Source organism: Hemicordylus capensis, chromosome 5 (genome assembly GCF_027244095.1).
Source record: "Hemicordylus capensis ecotype Gifberg chromosome 5, rHemCap1.1.pri, whole genome shotgun sequence".
Taxonomy (NCBI): Eukaryota; Metazoa; Chordata; class Lepidosauria; order Squamata; family Cordylidae; genus Hemicordylus; species Hemicordylus capensis.
In genome coordinates this window covers 98,932,699-98,946,104 of record NC_069661.1, presented here as the reverse complement: position 1 = coordinate 98,946,104, position 13,406 = coordinate 98,932,699, and the positions used below count along the sequence as shown (strand labels likewise).

The following is a 13,406-nucleotide window of genomic DNA, read 5'->3' as shown; positions in this document are numbered from 1 at the left end:
TCCATTAGGCCTGTGTGTATAATCCTGAATCATATTCCCTTTAGTCACTTTTCTCCTAAGCTAAACAGCCTCAAGTATTAAAGCCTTTCTTTTTAAGAAAGGTGCTCCAGGCCCCTGATCATTTTGACTACCTTCTTCTGCACCTTGTCCAGCTCTGCAACCGATATAGTTCTCTACATCACTGACTTCCATCCTTAAAGTCATTGTCCCCATCACACCAGAAAGCACTGGTAACACATTGCCTAACTGATGCAGTTGTAGATGCAAATCTGAATGAATAAATGAATAGCTTTATTACGATCATTGATCAGATGTACATAAAAACAAATAATATTACATTCAGATAAGAATTCAGTCATAAAGAGTACACCAACACAGAAGCCTCTTGTAGCGACATCTAGGAAGTAGGGCTAGCTGTTGGTGGATCTCAACAGCAGCTGCACAAAGTTTGGCAACATTGGAGGTGACAGAAGGCTTCTTATCTACAAGAAGGAGTGTGGCATAAAATTCAGCAGTTCAGCCAGGAAAGTGTGATATCAGGGGAGAAATAAGATTAGGCTGACTATTATTATAAAAAGAGCAAAAACAGCAGCACATGGTGGACAGATTCGACCTCACCTGCGCCACAAGGGCAAATCTGACTGGCCAAAGGAATTTTCAGAAACCTTCCAGATAAAATTGCTGATGGTAGGGCATCCTATCTTGCTCTGAGAAACAACCTGTGATGGCTTGGTAGAGAAAGTGACAGTAGGTAGCTAGCAGTTTCCCACCTAAAGTCACCAAGGTGCCCTGTTATGGTCTCCAAATGGAGCTTAAATCATTCTGGTGTTCAGTGTCCAAGATCCTCTGTTTCAGGATCTCCTTGGCTTGATTGTAATCTAATAATGACAAATATCCAGTAGAAAAGCCGAGTGATGACAATTTGCCCAGTAGTGCTTTTGTCCAGGTGGATTGAAACCTATCGGCCAGCAAAAGGGCAATCAACCCTAGAGGGGAGAAATGGCTCTTGCGCCAATAATTGAGGATTAAAATCCATGCTTTTGTTACTTTCTACCCTTTGTAGGCCCATTTCCAACCTCAACTCTGCATTGGAAATACCTCGAGGGGCCCTAAATACTGCTCTATTAAACTTAGATTGAATGATCTCAAATGGCCTATAATTAAGGTAGGGGCCTTATAGGAGTTGGGCTGATGATGTAGCAGCAAATAGCTTTAACGCTGCAGGGATATCCTCTCCACCTTTAGAGTGGAAAAATCTTAATATTGCTGATGCACTCCTTTGTGCCTGTTGGGCAACGTAGTCCATGTGGGCCTTCCATGACCCAGTGGCTTGAACAACCACAACCAAATATTTCAAGCTATTGACCTGTTCTATACGACGAGCTTCTATATACCAATTAAGTCTTTTGGGCTTCTTGGCAAAGACCACCATTTTGGTTATCTGGGAATTAATTACCAGGTGATTGTCTTTGCAATAATTAGTCAGGAGCCTAAGTGCTCTCCTAAGGCCCACTGAAGTTCATAAGATGATGGCAGTGTCATCTACATACAGCAAGATTGGGACAGTGCTCCCACAATAGTCGGGGGATGTAGCACTGGATCAGAGAGATTATTGGCTAAAGTATTTATGTAAAGATTGAACAAGGAGAGTGCCAAAATGCACCCTTGTTTAACTCCTTTGCTGGTAGTTATTAGATGTGAACCTTGAGGGTTACATCTCACTCTTGCACTGGTGTTCTTGTAAAGTTTCTGAATGAGAAAAAGTAATCACCTATCAATATTAGTGTCCCTGAATTTTTCCCAGAGGCTTATCCTCAAGATTGAATCAAAGGCTCCTTTAAAATCTACAAAGGTTACACACAAGGAGGATTTGGGTTTGTTGCTATATTTCTCAATTAGATGGCATAATACCAGGGCATGGTCCATGGTGAACATGCCATTCTAAAACCAGCCTGTTCATCGTCCAAAATACCTTCATTCTCCATTCAATCTTGCAACTTCCATTCTAAATGCCTCAAGTAAAGCTTGCCCACAACACTCAACAGGCTAACTGAGCAATAACTGGCAGGATCACATCTGTCCCCTTTTAAAAAAATATGGGCGCTGTTATGGCTATGCCCCAGTCTTCAGGTATGAGCCCAGTTCGATCTATGCATGTAAAGAAAGCTGCCAACACGGGGGCCCACCAATCTGCGTTCAGCTTAATCATTTCAGGAAAGATGCAATCACAGCCCAAGGCCTTGCCTACTTTGAAGGGAGCAGATTTTGAGATGCAGAGACCAAACCAGAACTTTACACAGTATTCTAAAAGTGGCCATGGATTTGTACAAGGGCATCATAATATTAACAGTTTTATTTTTGACCCCTTTCCTAATGATTCCAGGCATGAATTTTCCTTTTTCATAGCTGCCACACATTAGGTCAATGTTTCGATTGAGCTATCCACCACAAACTCTCCTGGTTTGTCACTGACAGCTCAGACCTCACCATTGTGCATGTGAAGCTGGGGGATTTGTCTCAGTGTGCATTGAACCACATTTGCCATTTTGTTGCCCATTCACACTGTTTAGAGATATCCTTTGGAGCTCTTCACAATACAGTTTGGTTTTCACCAACCTGGAAAGTGCAAACTTGACAACCTCACTGATTGCTCTGTAATCTAGATCATTTACGAACAGGTTAAAAAGCACTAGCTTGCAGATCCTTGACGGATCCCACTTCTAACTTCCATTATCCATTTATTCTTTCCACTTCTTTAACCAGTTACCATTCCATTAAAGTATCTGTATTCTTATCTCATGACTGCTGAAGTTTCCGCAAGAGCCTTTGGTGAGAGACTGTCAAAAGCTTTTTGAAAGCCAAGTTTATAGTGTCAACTGGATCACCTCTATCCACATTCCTGTTGAAGCCTTCTATGAACTCTAAAAGGTCATTGAGATAGGACTTCTTTTTGCAGAAGCCATGCTGATTCTCCTTCAGCAAGCTTTGTTTTTTTATATGCTCAATTATTATATTTTAGTTATGCCTTCCACCAATGTACCCAGAACTGACATTAAGCTGACTGACCTGTAATTTTCTTAATCCGTCCGGATCCTTTTTTCTAAAAATGATGTTACGCTAGATACCTTTCAGTCCCTGGCACACAGTCCAATTTTAGGCTCATCAAACATTTTCAGTAGCAGATCAGCAATTTAAAGGAAGTCTTAATTGTTCACCTTGATGCTTTTAGCCATACACTCATCAAATTCTTTTTTCACATGCCTTATTGTTGGTTTATATTTCTTTTGCCAGAGCTTATGTTCTTTTTCTTTCTCCTTATAATATAAGAGAAATACAGTGAAATTTCACACCACCAGTAATTGGTGATATTAAAATCTTCCTAACTTTGCCAAGTTAATTAACCCTACAATTACTTCCATTTTCTCAATTCAAGTCTGAGTATAAATATAAGACAATGGTTTCTTCTCATATTATCAAGTTAATTAATTTAAACTATCTGGTGGGCCTCTGTGTGAAACAGAATGCTGGACTAGATGAGCCTTGGGCCTGATCCAGCTGGGCTGTTCTTATGTTCTTATAGTTTTGATATAATTAGTTACTGAATTGTCACTGTGTTCATCTTATATAGCTTTAAGCTTCATAATTGTCACAGACTATAGCCCCCTTCAGACATTTAAAGCGGGGGGGCATCTGTATTTGTATACAGCATCCCAAGACTGCACCTGCAAATTCCACCCTAATGTGCTCACCGCCCATCCGTCATGCTGAACACAATTTGTCTGCAGAGACAAATGCTGCAAGCATGAAGAGATTCTTTCCATAATTAAAGGAGCTGAGTTACAGGAGCTGAAACAGTGAAGTAGACGACTAGAGCGCAAATAGAGATAGACTCAACACGAATCTGAAAGACTAAACTCAAATCCAGCGCAAATAGAGAAAGACTCAACTTGAAGTAATTCTTTTCTGCCCACATTGCATCTGCAAGCTCACATCCAGCAGAGGTGTCTAGGGTTGTAAGGTACAAGCCTCTCCCCCTTGAATCCAAATTTAGAACCATCAGTTACCCACTGTGATGCTTTTAATGATTTTTTCACTGACAAAATCTCTCATATAAGGGCTGAACTGGATTCTACAATTAGGGCAGAGTCTGTTATGGAGGTATCCAGGAAACTCCTCTTATGTGGTCAGACTAGATCAATTTCAGCTTGTGACTCCTGAGGGTGTGGACAAGCTGCTTTTGAATGTGCGTCCTACCAACTATTCTCTTGACCCTTCCCCAAATTGGCTTATTTTATCTAACAATCATCAGACAGGGCCTGGCAAACATCATAAATGTTTCTCTGGGGGAAGGTAGGATGCCTTCTTGTCTTAAGGAGGCTATCATTAGACCATATTTGAAAAAACCTACATTGGACCCCTCAGAGTTAGGCAACTATAGGCTCGGCTCTAATCTCCCATGGTTGGGCAAGGTGATCAAGGGGTTGGTGGCCTCTCAGCTCCAGACAAAAGAAACTGATTTCTAGACCCATTTCAAACTGGCTTTTAAGCAGGCTATGGTGAGACTACCTTGACTGGCCTGATGGATGATCTCCAATTAGGTATGGCTCAACCCCAGACCGAACCCCACCCCCAGCCATTTGTGAGGGGCTGCAAGCCTTTTTACATTTAAAAAAACCAATTTCTTTAGTACTTAACTCATCCATGAGGTCACAGGAGGGGTCCACAGAGATTGCCCCACCCCCAACAGACTCCGTTTTGACAAAAAACCCGTCTTGTGCCTTTCCCCCATCGCGGTGGCCATTTTGGAGGCTGTCGCACATGAGCAATGGGCCCGTGTGGCTGGGTCATGACCCAGTGTTGGTCTCTGCAGACAAACACTGTAAGCATGTTTAGTGTAGGGATTGAGGCTTCCGAGTGTGTCATCACTAGGATGGGCCTCGCAGGTGCATTCTTGGGACCCTGTACACTGTACAGCATCCTTTTTGTAACATCTGTATATGGCTTATACCACTTGCATTTAATGCCATTTTGACCCCATTGTTTACTTTTTGTCCTTTTAAACCCATGTATACACATGCATGCCTGTTGCAGGCAAGACTTCGTGCATCTATGAAGCACTGGGTAGGAAAGTGAAGGAGTTGGGGGCACAAATGGTGCTCAATACTACCTGTGGAAGGTCAAGATGCATAAAGGGAACACAGGGTGTTGGAGGTAAACAGCTGGCTACAAAGATGGTGCCATCTCAAAAGGCTTGGATCCTTGCACCACGGCCTGTATGAAGGATTCCTGGAACTAGATGGGGGCACTTCATGAGGGCTGGGAAGAACGTGTTTGGCAGGAGCCTTGCAGGCTTCATCAGAAGGGCTATAAATTGAATCTGATGGGGGGCGGGGGGCGGGAGACAAAAGCCCAGTATCAAGTATATAACAAAGTAATCCACACTTTGTTGGATAGATTAACACTGGAATCCAAGGACGCTTCTATCATTCTATCTGATGAAATGGGCTGTAGTTCATAAAAGTTTATGCTTGGCTTTTAAGTTTCTATAAGAGTCTATTATTTTTGCTGCAACAGACTAACAGAGCTACTTCTCTGGAAATGTGTTCAATGCAGTTATATTGAATTAATGAATGGGTGGAAAACAGCACAGTAAATCCATACAATTATAGCATACTAATACAAATATATTTAATTGGGTACTAAATTGTCAATAAAGTTCAAAAAGGAAAAATACCATAAATTGACACACAAATCTTCAGTTCATTTATTTCTAGCAATACACTTCTCCATTGCATTTAAAAATACTTGTACGAAGGCTTAGAAAATCAAATAACTTACAACAGTTGACCTCATCTGATTTGTCTGTGCAGTCATGGTCACCATCACACACCCAGTCCATTATTATGCATCTCCCATCTCCACACCGGTGTTGTGTTATTGGATTACAGTCTTTATTAGGATAACATTAATAAAGGGAAGAAAAAGAATTAACACAACTCTTGCATTATTCAGTATGAATCTGGGTTGTCAATTATTGCCCCAACACGAATGTGTCACTTGTTAAGGTTAGGCCATAGCAACCCTGACCAAGATTCAAAAAGTTATTTAAGTACGTCTAGTAGTTTTTTGTTTGTTTGTTTGTTTTCATTTAGCCCTTTGAACAACAGAGACCATGGGATAGCAGAGTGCTTTTCCCAATGCAAAAGCAATCTACTTATGAAACTCTGGTGTGTTTTAAAAGCAAAAAATTTAAATTCTCTTAATTTGAAAAGACAGTTGTCATAGCTGCTGTTTCAGAAAAGTATTATAGTTGGCTGCCAAATTATCTGTAACACTGGGAGGTTGGTGAGGTGACCAACTGTTACTTCCAATAAAAGTAACATGGGCAGCAATTTAGATTGGGACAATGCACCTGAGGAGAGGGGTAAACCCTCTCCTCCCATGCCATGACCTCAATCCCAAGTCAACACACACATACCCTAAAACTGCTGCTTGTTGCAGAGGAGGGGAAAGTCAGGTACCTATATTATATATTTATTTCTTTTTTTATCTCTTTGCTAATAGCAAAATAATAATAGCTTGAAGACAGTATGATTTAAGTTGGAGAAACAGTGTAAGTGAAATATTTTGTTTAAATCCATCCATCAGCACAATGACTGATCTAAATCATGGCTTCTGACAGCTGCTTCTAATGAGAGAAAACATTCATACTGGGTTGGATCCTAAGGTTTCCTTCTTCCAGAGAAAGGAATTTCCTCTGGAGGAAGGACTCCTCACTCTGAGCAAATGCTTTCCTTAAAAAAAAAAAATCCTTCCTATAGAAGGAGGACTTCCTCCATAGGAAGGAAATTCTTAGGATCCAGCCTATAGTGTTACATGCTCCTTGAAACTGAAAAATACAAAGGCCTCCTTTGAATCCTGGTCCCTACATTATGTAAGAAGTTCTGAAAATGAGCATTAAGTAAAATAAGAAAAAGTTAATCTTCAAACATTCTGTTCCTGGACAGTTGATACGGTTGATCCTGATAGAGACCTTTAATAGCTATGTGATAGGCAGAATGTCAACAGATACAGCTTTCCTGTTCATTGTACCATTATTCCAGAAATGGTAGTTTCTGTTGAATTTCAGTCTGCCTTGCAGTTGGTTTTGGTGCACAGTCTCTGTCAGAAGAAAAGGTGCCACCTTTTCTAAACTTGTTCCTATGCTGCAGTCTATAAATGACAGAATTGCAGGCACACCATAATGTTTTGCCTTCAGCTCTTTTGAAGGGTAGATAATACAAAGCTATTAATGTGACATGTGTGATAATTATATTTTCCTCATCATTGCCAAATTTCCTGGTAGATCAGATGAGTTATATATTTCTTTGCTTCTATCAGATAAAGATTGGTTAATTACTGAAAAAGCAGCAAAATACATTTCTGCTGCTATTTGGGCTGTTTATATTTTGCTGAGCAATAGAGCATCATAAAATGTTGATTGGTTGGTTGATTGACAGAACTACACATTTTTCCTGATAGTACCAAAACTGGCAAGGAGCTATATGGCCACCAATACAAGACAGTACCACAACCTGCTGTGTAGAGAGTAGAGGCCCCACCTAGCAAACCAGTCTGTTTCAAATGCCAGTTACCTTTAGGGCAGGGGCTAGTTTTGGCAACATGTCAAAGAGAAATGTAGCATTAGCAGATACAGAATACTGAACACAAATAAAAATTCATGGATATCTAGTGGATTATATACTAGCCGATTATTATACTAGCCGACCCTGCACAGAGCATCTGTGCAGCACTTTGGGGCCAACTGTTTCCCCCTCCCTCTTCCTCCTGCCCCGGTCTCTCCTCTCTTCCCCTTCCCTCCAGACCCGTACTCTCCAGCCCTCCTCCCCTCCCATTCCAACCCCCACACAGAGCCTCGGCGGGCGGCCAAAAAGAGCCCCGCTGCCGCCATTTTCTTCTCCCTCCTGTCCGCCTGCTGCGGCTTTTCTCTCCACCCACTCTGCCCGCCGCAACTTTTCTCTCACCCGCCTGCCCCCTGCCTTTCTCTCCCCCGCCTGCCGCCGCTTCTCTCTCGCCCACCCACCCACCATCGCCGCATTTCTCTCCCCCCCACCCACAGCCCGCCGCCACTTTTCTCCCCCCCACACTCCACCCACCAGCTGGCCACCACCAGCACTTTCTTGCCCCTCTCCTCCTCACTCCGCCTGAACTCTCGCAGCGTGTCGCAAGAGTTCCGCTGCCAAATCCTGGACACACACCGGCTAAGAGAATTAATTATATAGATAGGGCCACTGAAAAAATAAAGTCAGAGAGACCCAAATAAGAAAGGTCATATCAACAACCTGAGAAAGAGAATCAGTTGCAATCTCCTGCAAGGATCTGGAAGACTCTTGTGGCCAATTACTGATCAAACTAGTGCTGATGGAGAAATTCTCTAGCCTGATAATTGCCAGCTAGAGTGAAGACTAAGATAAAATCATTTCAGACAGATACAGAGGATAATGAAATTACACATGGATGCAGTCATGTAAAGTAATTTCATCTGCCTTAGCTCACAGTAGGCCATCTTTTTCTATTTGTGAGAAAGCTATTGCTTACTGTTCTGTATCCACTAAAAAATGTTGTTAGCAGAGGAAGGAGCACATCAAAAGTTGGCTCTCAAAGCAAAATAGCTGGCCTGTTATGCAAAGCATTGTTCAGCAGTTAAAACTTGAGTAATCATACATTCTGCACAGATAATTTTTTTATTTAACTCAATTTTTCAGCTAAATGTGAGGGGGAGCAGAAGACACTGAGGTTATTCTCACAATGGCCCAAAAGCGGGCTAAGGGAGCCTAGCCCGCAGGAGCCGCACAGCTCCCGGCAGCAAACCTCGCTAAGTACCCCTCCCCTTAGAGGAGGTTAACGGAGCACTCGACCTCATCTTTTTGCTCCTGTGTTACCGTGGTGCGCGGTGGCACATGAGGAGACCCCTGCCGGGAGGATGCAAGCAGCCTCCAGGGCTTGGGGGTCTCTCCAGGATGCACCGTGCACTCACGCAGGGCATCCTGGAACTTCTGGGGGCCATGTGGCCCCCGATCCCCGCAGCCCCTGCCTGCTCTGTGACAGAGCCAGCAGTCGTGTAGGTGGCTGATCCGGCCACCCACAGCTGCCTCTTGATTGTCTGCGGGGAGAGAGGGCTAAGCCCACAAACCCCCTTACAGCTCTTCACACTAATCGTGTGAAGAGCCTCACTGTATGAAGAGCCTCACTGTATTCAATTCACTGTGTGAAGAGCCTCACTGTATTCAATTCCCCAGAGAAGCTGTTTGGAAAATCAGATTTGAGTTGCAATCATAATCATACCAGCAGTAACTATTTAGAGTGTTCAAATTTTTTTCATATGTATGTATGTGTCGGATTTATATCCCAATTTTTAAACTTTCAAAATGGCCTCCAAAGTGGCTTACAAAGTCAAAACAACATGATGCAATTTCAAAGAAATCAAAAACTTAAAACTTAAACAGGGTATCTAAAACAGCTGAGGAAAATTTCAACCAAACTCAAATGCCGAGTGAAACAGAAATTGCTTAATATAATGAATCAAAGCATTTGATTTGGAGAAACTGGCAGTGGTTATCCTTAGAGGGGCCTGCTCGGTGGTTGCACCCCATTTGTGGAATGCTCTCATCTGGACTTGTCTGGTGCTTACTCTGATGTTATTTCAGTGCCGGGCAAAAATATTTCTATTTTTCCAGACCTTTCAAACTCAGAATTGTTATGATGGTTCTAATGCTGCTCTGGTCTGCTGATCAGTTTTTTATTGCTGTTGTCATTATTTGCTTTCAATTAATTTATAAATAACTCTACAGAGGTATGTGTGATAGATATGTGATCGCTTTTATTATTAGCTTTTAATTAACTTGTAAATGGCCCTTCAGAGATGTGTGTGAAGCATATGTGATAGCGACACAATGCATCTTGGATGAACAAAGTGCTTTCTGGAGCTCTGCCCATATACCAGATTTTTTTTCCTCTTCAAGGGTTGCCAGTCTATGTGGGGAAAGCTACAACGTTAACTTAAAAGCATCAAATGATATTTTGGGTACATATTTTTCTTTTAGAATATATAATTTGTTTCCCCTTTCTTGGAATAATTATTCAAGAAGCCATTATTGTGAAATGAGAACTAGTTTTATAAGGAAATTAGTCCAAAGATCACAGAGTTGCCATAGTGATGCAGGATTTAACATGGGAAGAATGAGGAGTTCAAGTCTGCCTAATAATCACAGTCTAGCATGTAAGTCATTTCATTCACGACTGATTTAAACATGCTGTTTTTGCTGTGGTACCATCTTCTCATAGGGTCTGTACCACCTCAGAATGCATGTGAGGAATACCTTATTTCAAAATTCCTCTACATTAAAATATCTGTTGGATGTTTAAACATTAGCAAGAAAGTCTTCACTCTGACTCTTAATCCCAGATGTCTGGGATCTGGTGTGGTTTCTCAATCGTGAAAAAATAAGGCTGTTCTCACGTGCAGCCTAGCCCAGGCTAGGAAAGCCTAGCGTGTGAAGCATGGGTTAAGGGCAAGCGCATGTGTGCAAGCAGCCCAAGGAGAATCAGAGACAGGTGCCTAGAGCCCCGGTCTAATGGGGATATCCCCCAATGCACCATGTTTGTCCTATGGTGCATTGTGAGATACCCAGAGGCCGGGACATGTTGTCACGTCCTCTGGAGAACCATGCTGCATGCAGCAGCACAGCTCATGTGGGTGCGCAGTCCACACTCCTATCTCTGTTGTGTGATCATCTGGGGGGAAGGGAAGGTTTGCGCAGCTTCCCCCCACCTACCCACCCATCCACACTCCCCGCCTCTAGGTTGTGTAAATACCCTTAGTATTTGACTCTCATAACTACTGTGTGGGAGAGCTAAGGACTAGCAACTCTTCATGCTTTTGAAAGACTGGTCAGTAGTCTGTGGGTCCTGGAGTTCTTTTTCCTATTATCTAGATGGAAACAATTAATCTACCCTATTAAAGTTTATTTTCAATATAATATTTCTTAATTACCACAATTATGCTCATCACTTAGGTCTCCACAGTCATCATATCCATCACATAAGAAGGTGTAGTTGAGGCATTTTCCTGTGTTGCAGCGGAACACGCCTTCACTGCAGTCTGCAAAACAAACAAATTACTTTATTTTGCTTTAGCTATACAGCAACACAATATTCCAGAATTTAATCTCAGCCAGGGTTCAGCCTCAGATTTTGTTTTCAGTGCTAGGGTTCAGAACTGAATCCTGAAAAGCAAACTATCGATACAATTGCATCAATGATATTGTAAACTGCTTTGGGTGCTGTGGTCAAGGCAGAAAGGTGATATTAAAATACATCAAATAAACCAAAGGATAACAAACTCCTAGCTAACTTTTTAATAGGCATTAGCTGTGCCATCAACAGCTACAAAGGAGAGAGAAATCAGATGAAGCATTTTCCATCACAGAGATGCAATTACAGGAAACAAGATCCATTGATTTTTGCCTATTATATAGTTTTTAAAGGCACAGTGTCTCTGTTCATATTGTTGAAATATAGTCACCTTAATCCCATATCCCCCTCCCTGTCCTCTTTCACAAGCAATGCTTCATAATCTTCAGGAGAAGAGTGTCAGTGGTGAACTAAAGAAAATGGTTTCTGGGGCTCAAACCACAGCTGTGCCTACTCTGTGCTAAAACTGTATGCACATTTAGGCTGCAATTGTATGCACATTTGCTTGGGAATAAGTCCTTAGGACTTACTTCTGAGTGAATGGACATAGGATGTTTAATGTTGTGAGTAACACTGAACAGCAGTGTACTGGAGGGGTGGGGTATAAATATTTTAAACAAACAAACAAACTGCATGTGGATTACACTTTTTTTTTTTTTACTATTCTCCCCTCAAGGAGGTCAGAGCCATTTACATGAGGCTATCCCATTTTATCCTGTTAAACAGGTTGTTAAATAGGCTGGAATGACCTCACAGAGAATGAGGACATTCACATAATCAAAAACTGTGTTCTACCCATGTTTGGGAAGCAAGGTAGGAGGAAAACCTGGCTAGCTTGCCTCCTACCTTGCTTCCACACAATCACTTCTGTTCAGGTTTCCCCCTTACCTTGCTTGAGGGTGTGAATGACCTCAATAGGTTGCCTACAGCCACACAATGAGGGTCTAGCTAAATGTTACATACACATGCATGTACTAAAATCCATTTAGTCTCCTTAACTTCAGAGAGAAAGAATTTGGAAAGGATAAGTGGAGGCTGCCCAAGCTGCCCGCCCAAACCATTTTTGCCCCCAAAGGTTCCAAACATCTGCTTGCAAGAGTAAACATGCCCATTTAAATCTGGAAAGGAGAAGTGGCCAATAGAGGAAAGGTTGAGCACCACCATCCTCTCTCTCTCCTGAGCAGCCAATTCTCCACTCCAAATCACCATCTTCCAAAACGACTTTAGTCATGCCATGAGCTTCATGGCTGAGTTGGATTTAAACTCAGGTCTCCCCAGGCCAAGTCCAACATACTATCCAGTACACCATGCTATAGCTAACTTCCACTTCTGTTTAAAAGGAGGGAAATGTAATAGGTCACTCTGTCCTGGACTTTCCAGAGTAATCTATATTTAGCTTTAAAAGGACACAAAGAATGAACGAATAGTAAATATCAAGCACATGAAATCCTAAATATTCTAAACTGAGTGAAAATGTGTGTGCTCTGGAGATAGTTTCATATTGAGTAATGCAGCACCCAGCTGAGTTTAAAATTCAATGAATTGAATCTGCCCAGCATGAGGTATCCTGGCAGTCCTCTATGTTTACCCATCCTCCATATGTTGTAACTGAAAGAGTTCCACTTTTTAATGCTCAGTATTGGTTTGCTTGCTTGCTTTTTTAAAGGTCTTAATTTCCTCCAGATACCTTCTCTGAGTTAAATCACACCTTGATTTGCATCCATGCCTTGAATTTACATCTATACATATGGGGGAGTCATAGTCACAGCAAGCATGTTTCTGATAGGTCCCAGACCTTAGACATAATGTTTGTGAGTCTGCCAGCACTCCTCCCAGAAAAGGCTTCCTAAATAGAACTCACTGCCACTGAACAAATATAAAGGAACCAAATGTGTACAAAACAGGGTTCCACCACACAAGTAGTTACCAGCCAAGTTCATATGTAAGGCTGAACTGCGACTGAAGTATTAGCATAAACATCAGGCTTGTGGGGAAAGAAAACATGCAGCTTCCAATCATAGAGGGTCTCCACAAAAGCAGTGTGGAGAGCTAGATCGGGTTTGGCGAGGAGAGCAGGCTTGGCCCACTCTCCCCGCACACGAGCACTCCATTCTCCCTGGGCGGCCGGATCAGCCACCCACATGATGACCGGC

The 13,406-nt window shown here is 42.2% G+C and overlaps 1 protein-coding gene across 8 annotated transcripts in view; it reads right to left on the bottom strand.

The window, feature by feature from the left end:
* Positions 1-13,406, bottom strand: part of CORIN (corin, serine peptidase) — a 199,901-nt gene that overhangs the window by 80,438 nt on the left and 106,057 nt on the right. For 7 of the 8 annotated variants that reach the window (XR_008308281.1, XR_008308282.1, XR_008308283.1 and 4 more), the window contains 3 exons: positions 11,054-11,161; positions 5,839-5,949; positions 132-269 (listed from right to left, as the gene is read on the bottom strand). Coding sequence is in view for 5 of the 8 variants with exons in the window: in XM_053254366.1 (XP_053110341.1) it covers positions 132-269; positions 5,839-5,949; positions 11,054-11,161 (357 nt within the window). In the remaining 3 variants the exon portion in view is untranslated. The remainder of the gene's footprint in view (positions 1-131; positions 270-5,838; positions 5,950-11,053; positions 11,162-13,406) is intronic. The other variant, XM_053254369.1, reaches the window with a different exon arrangement.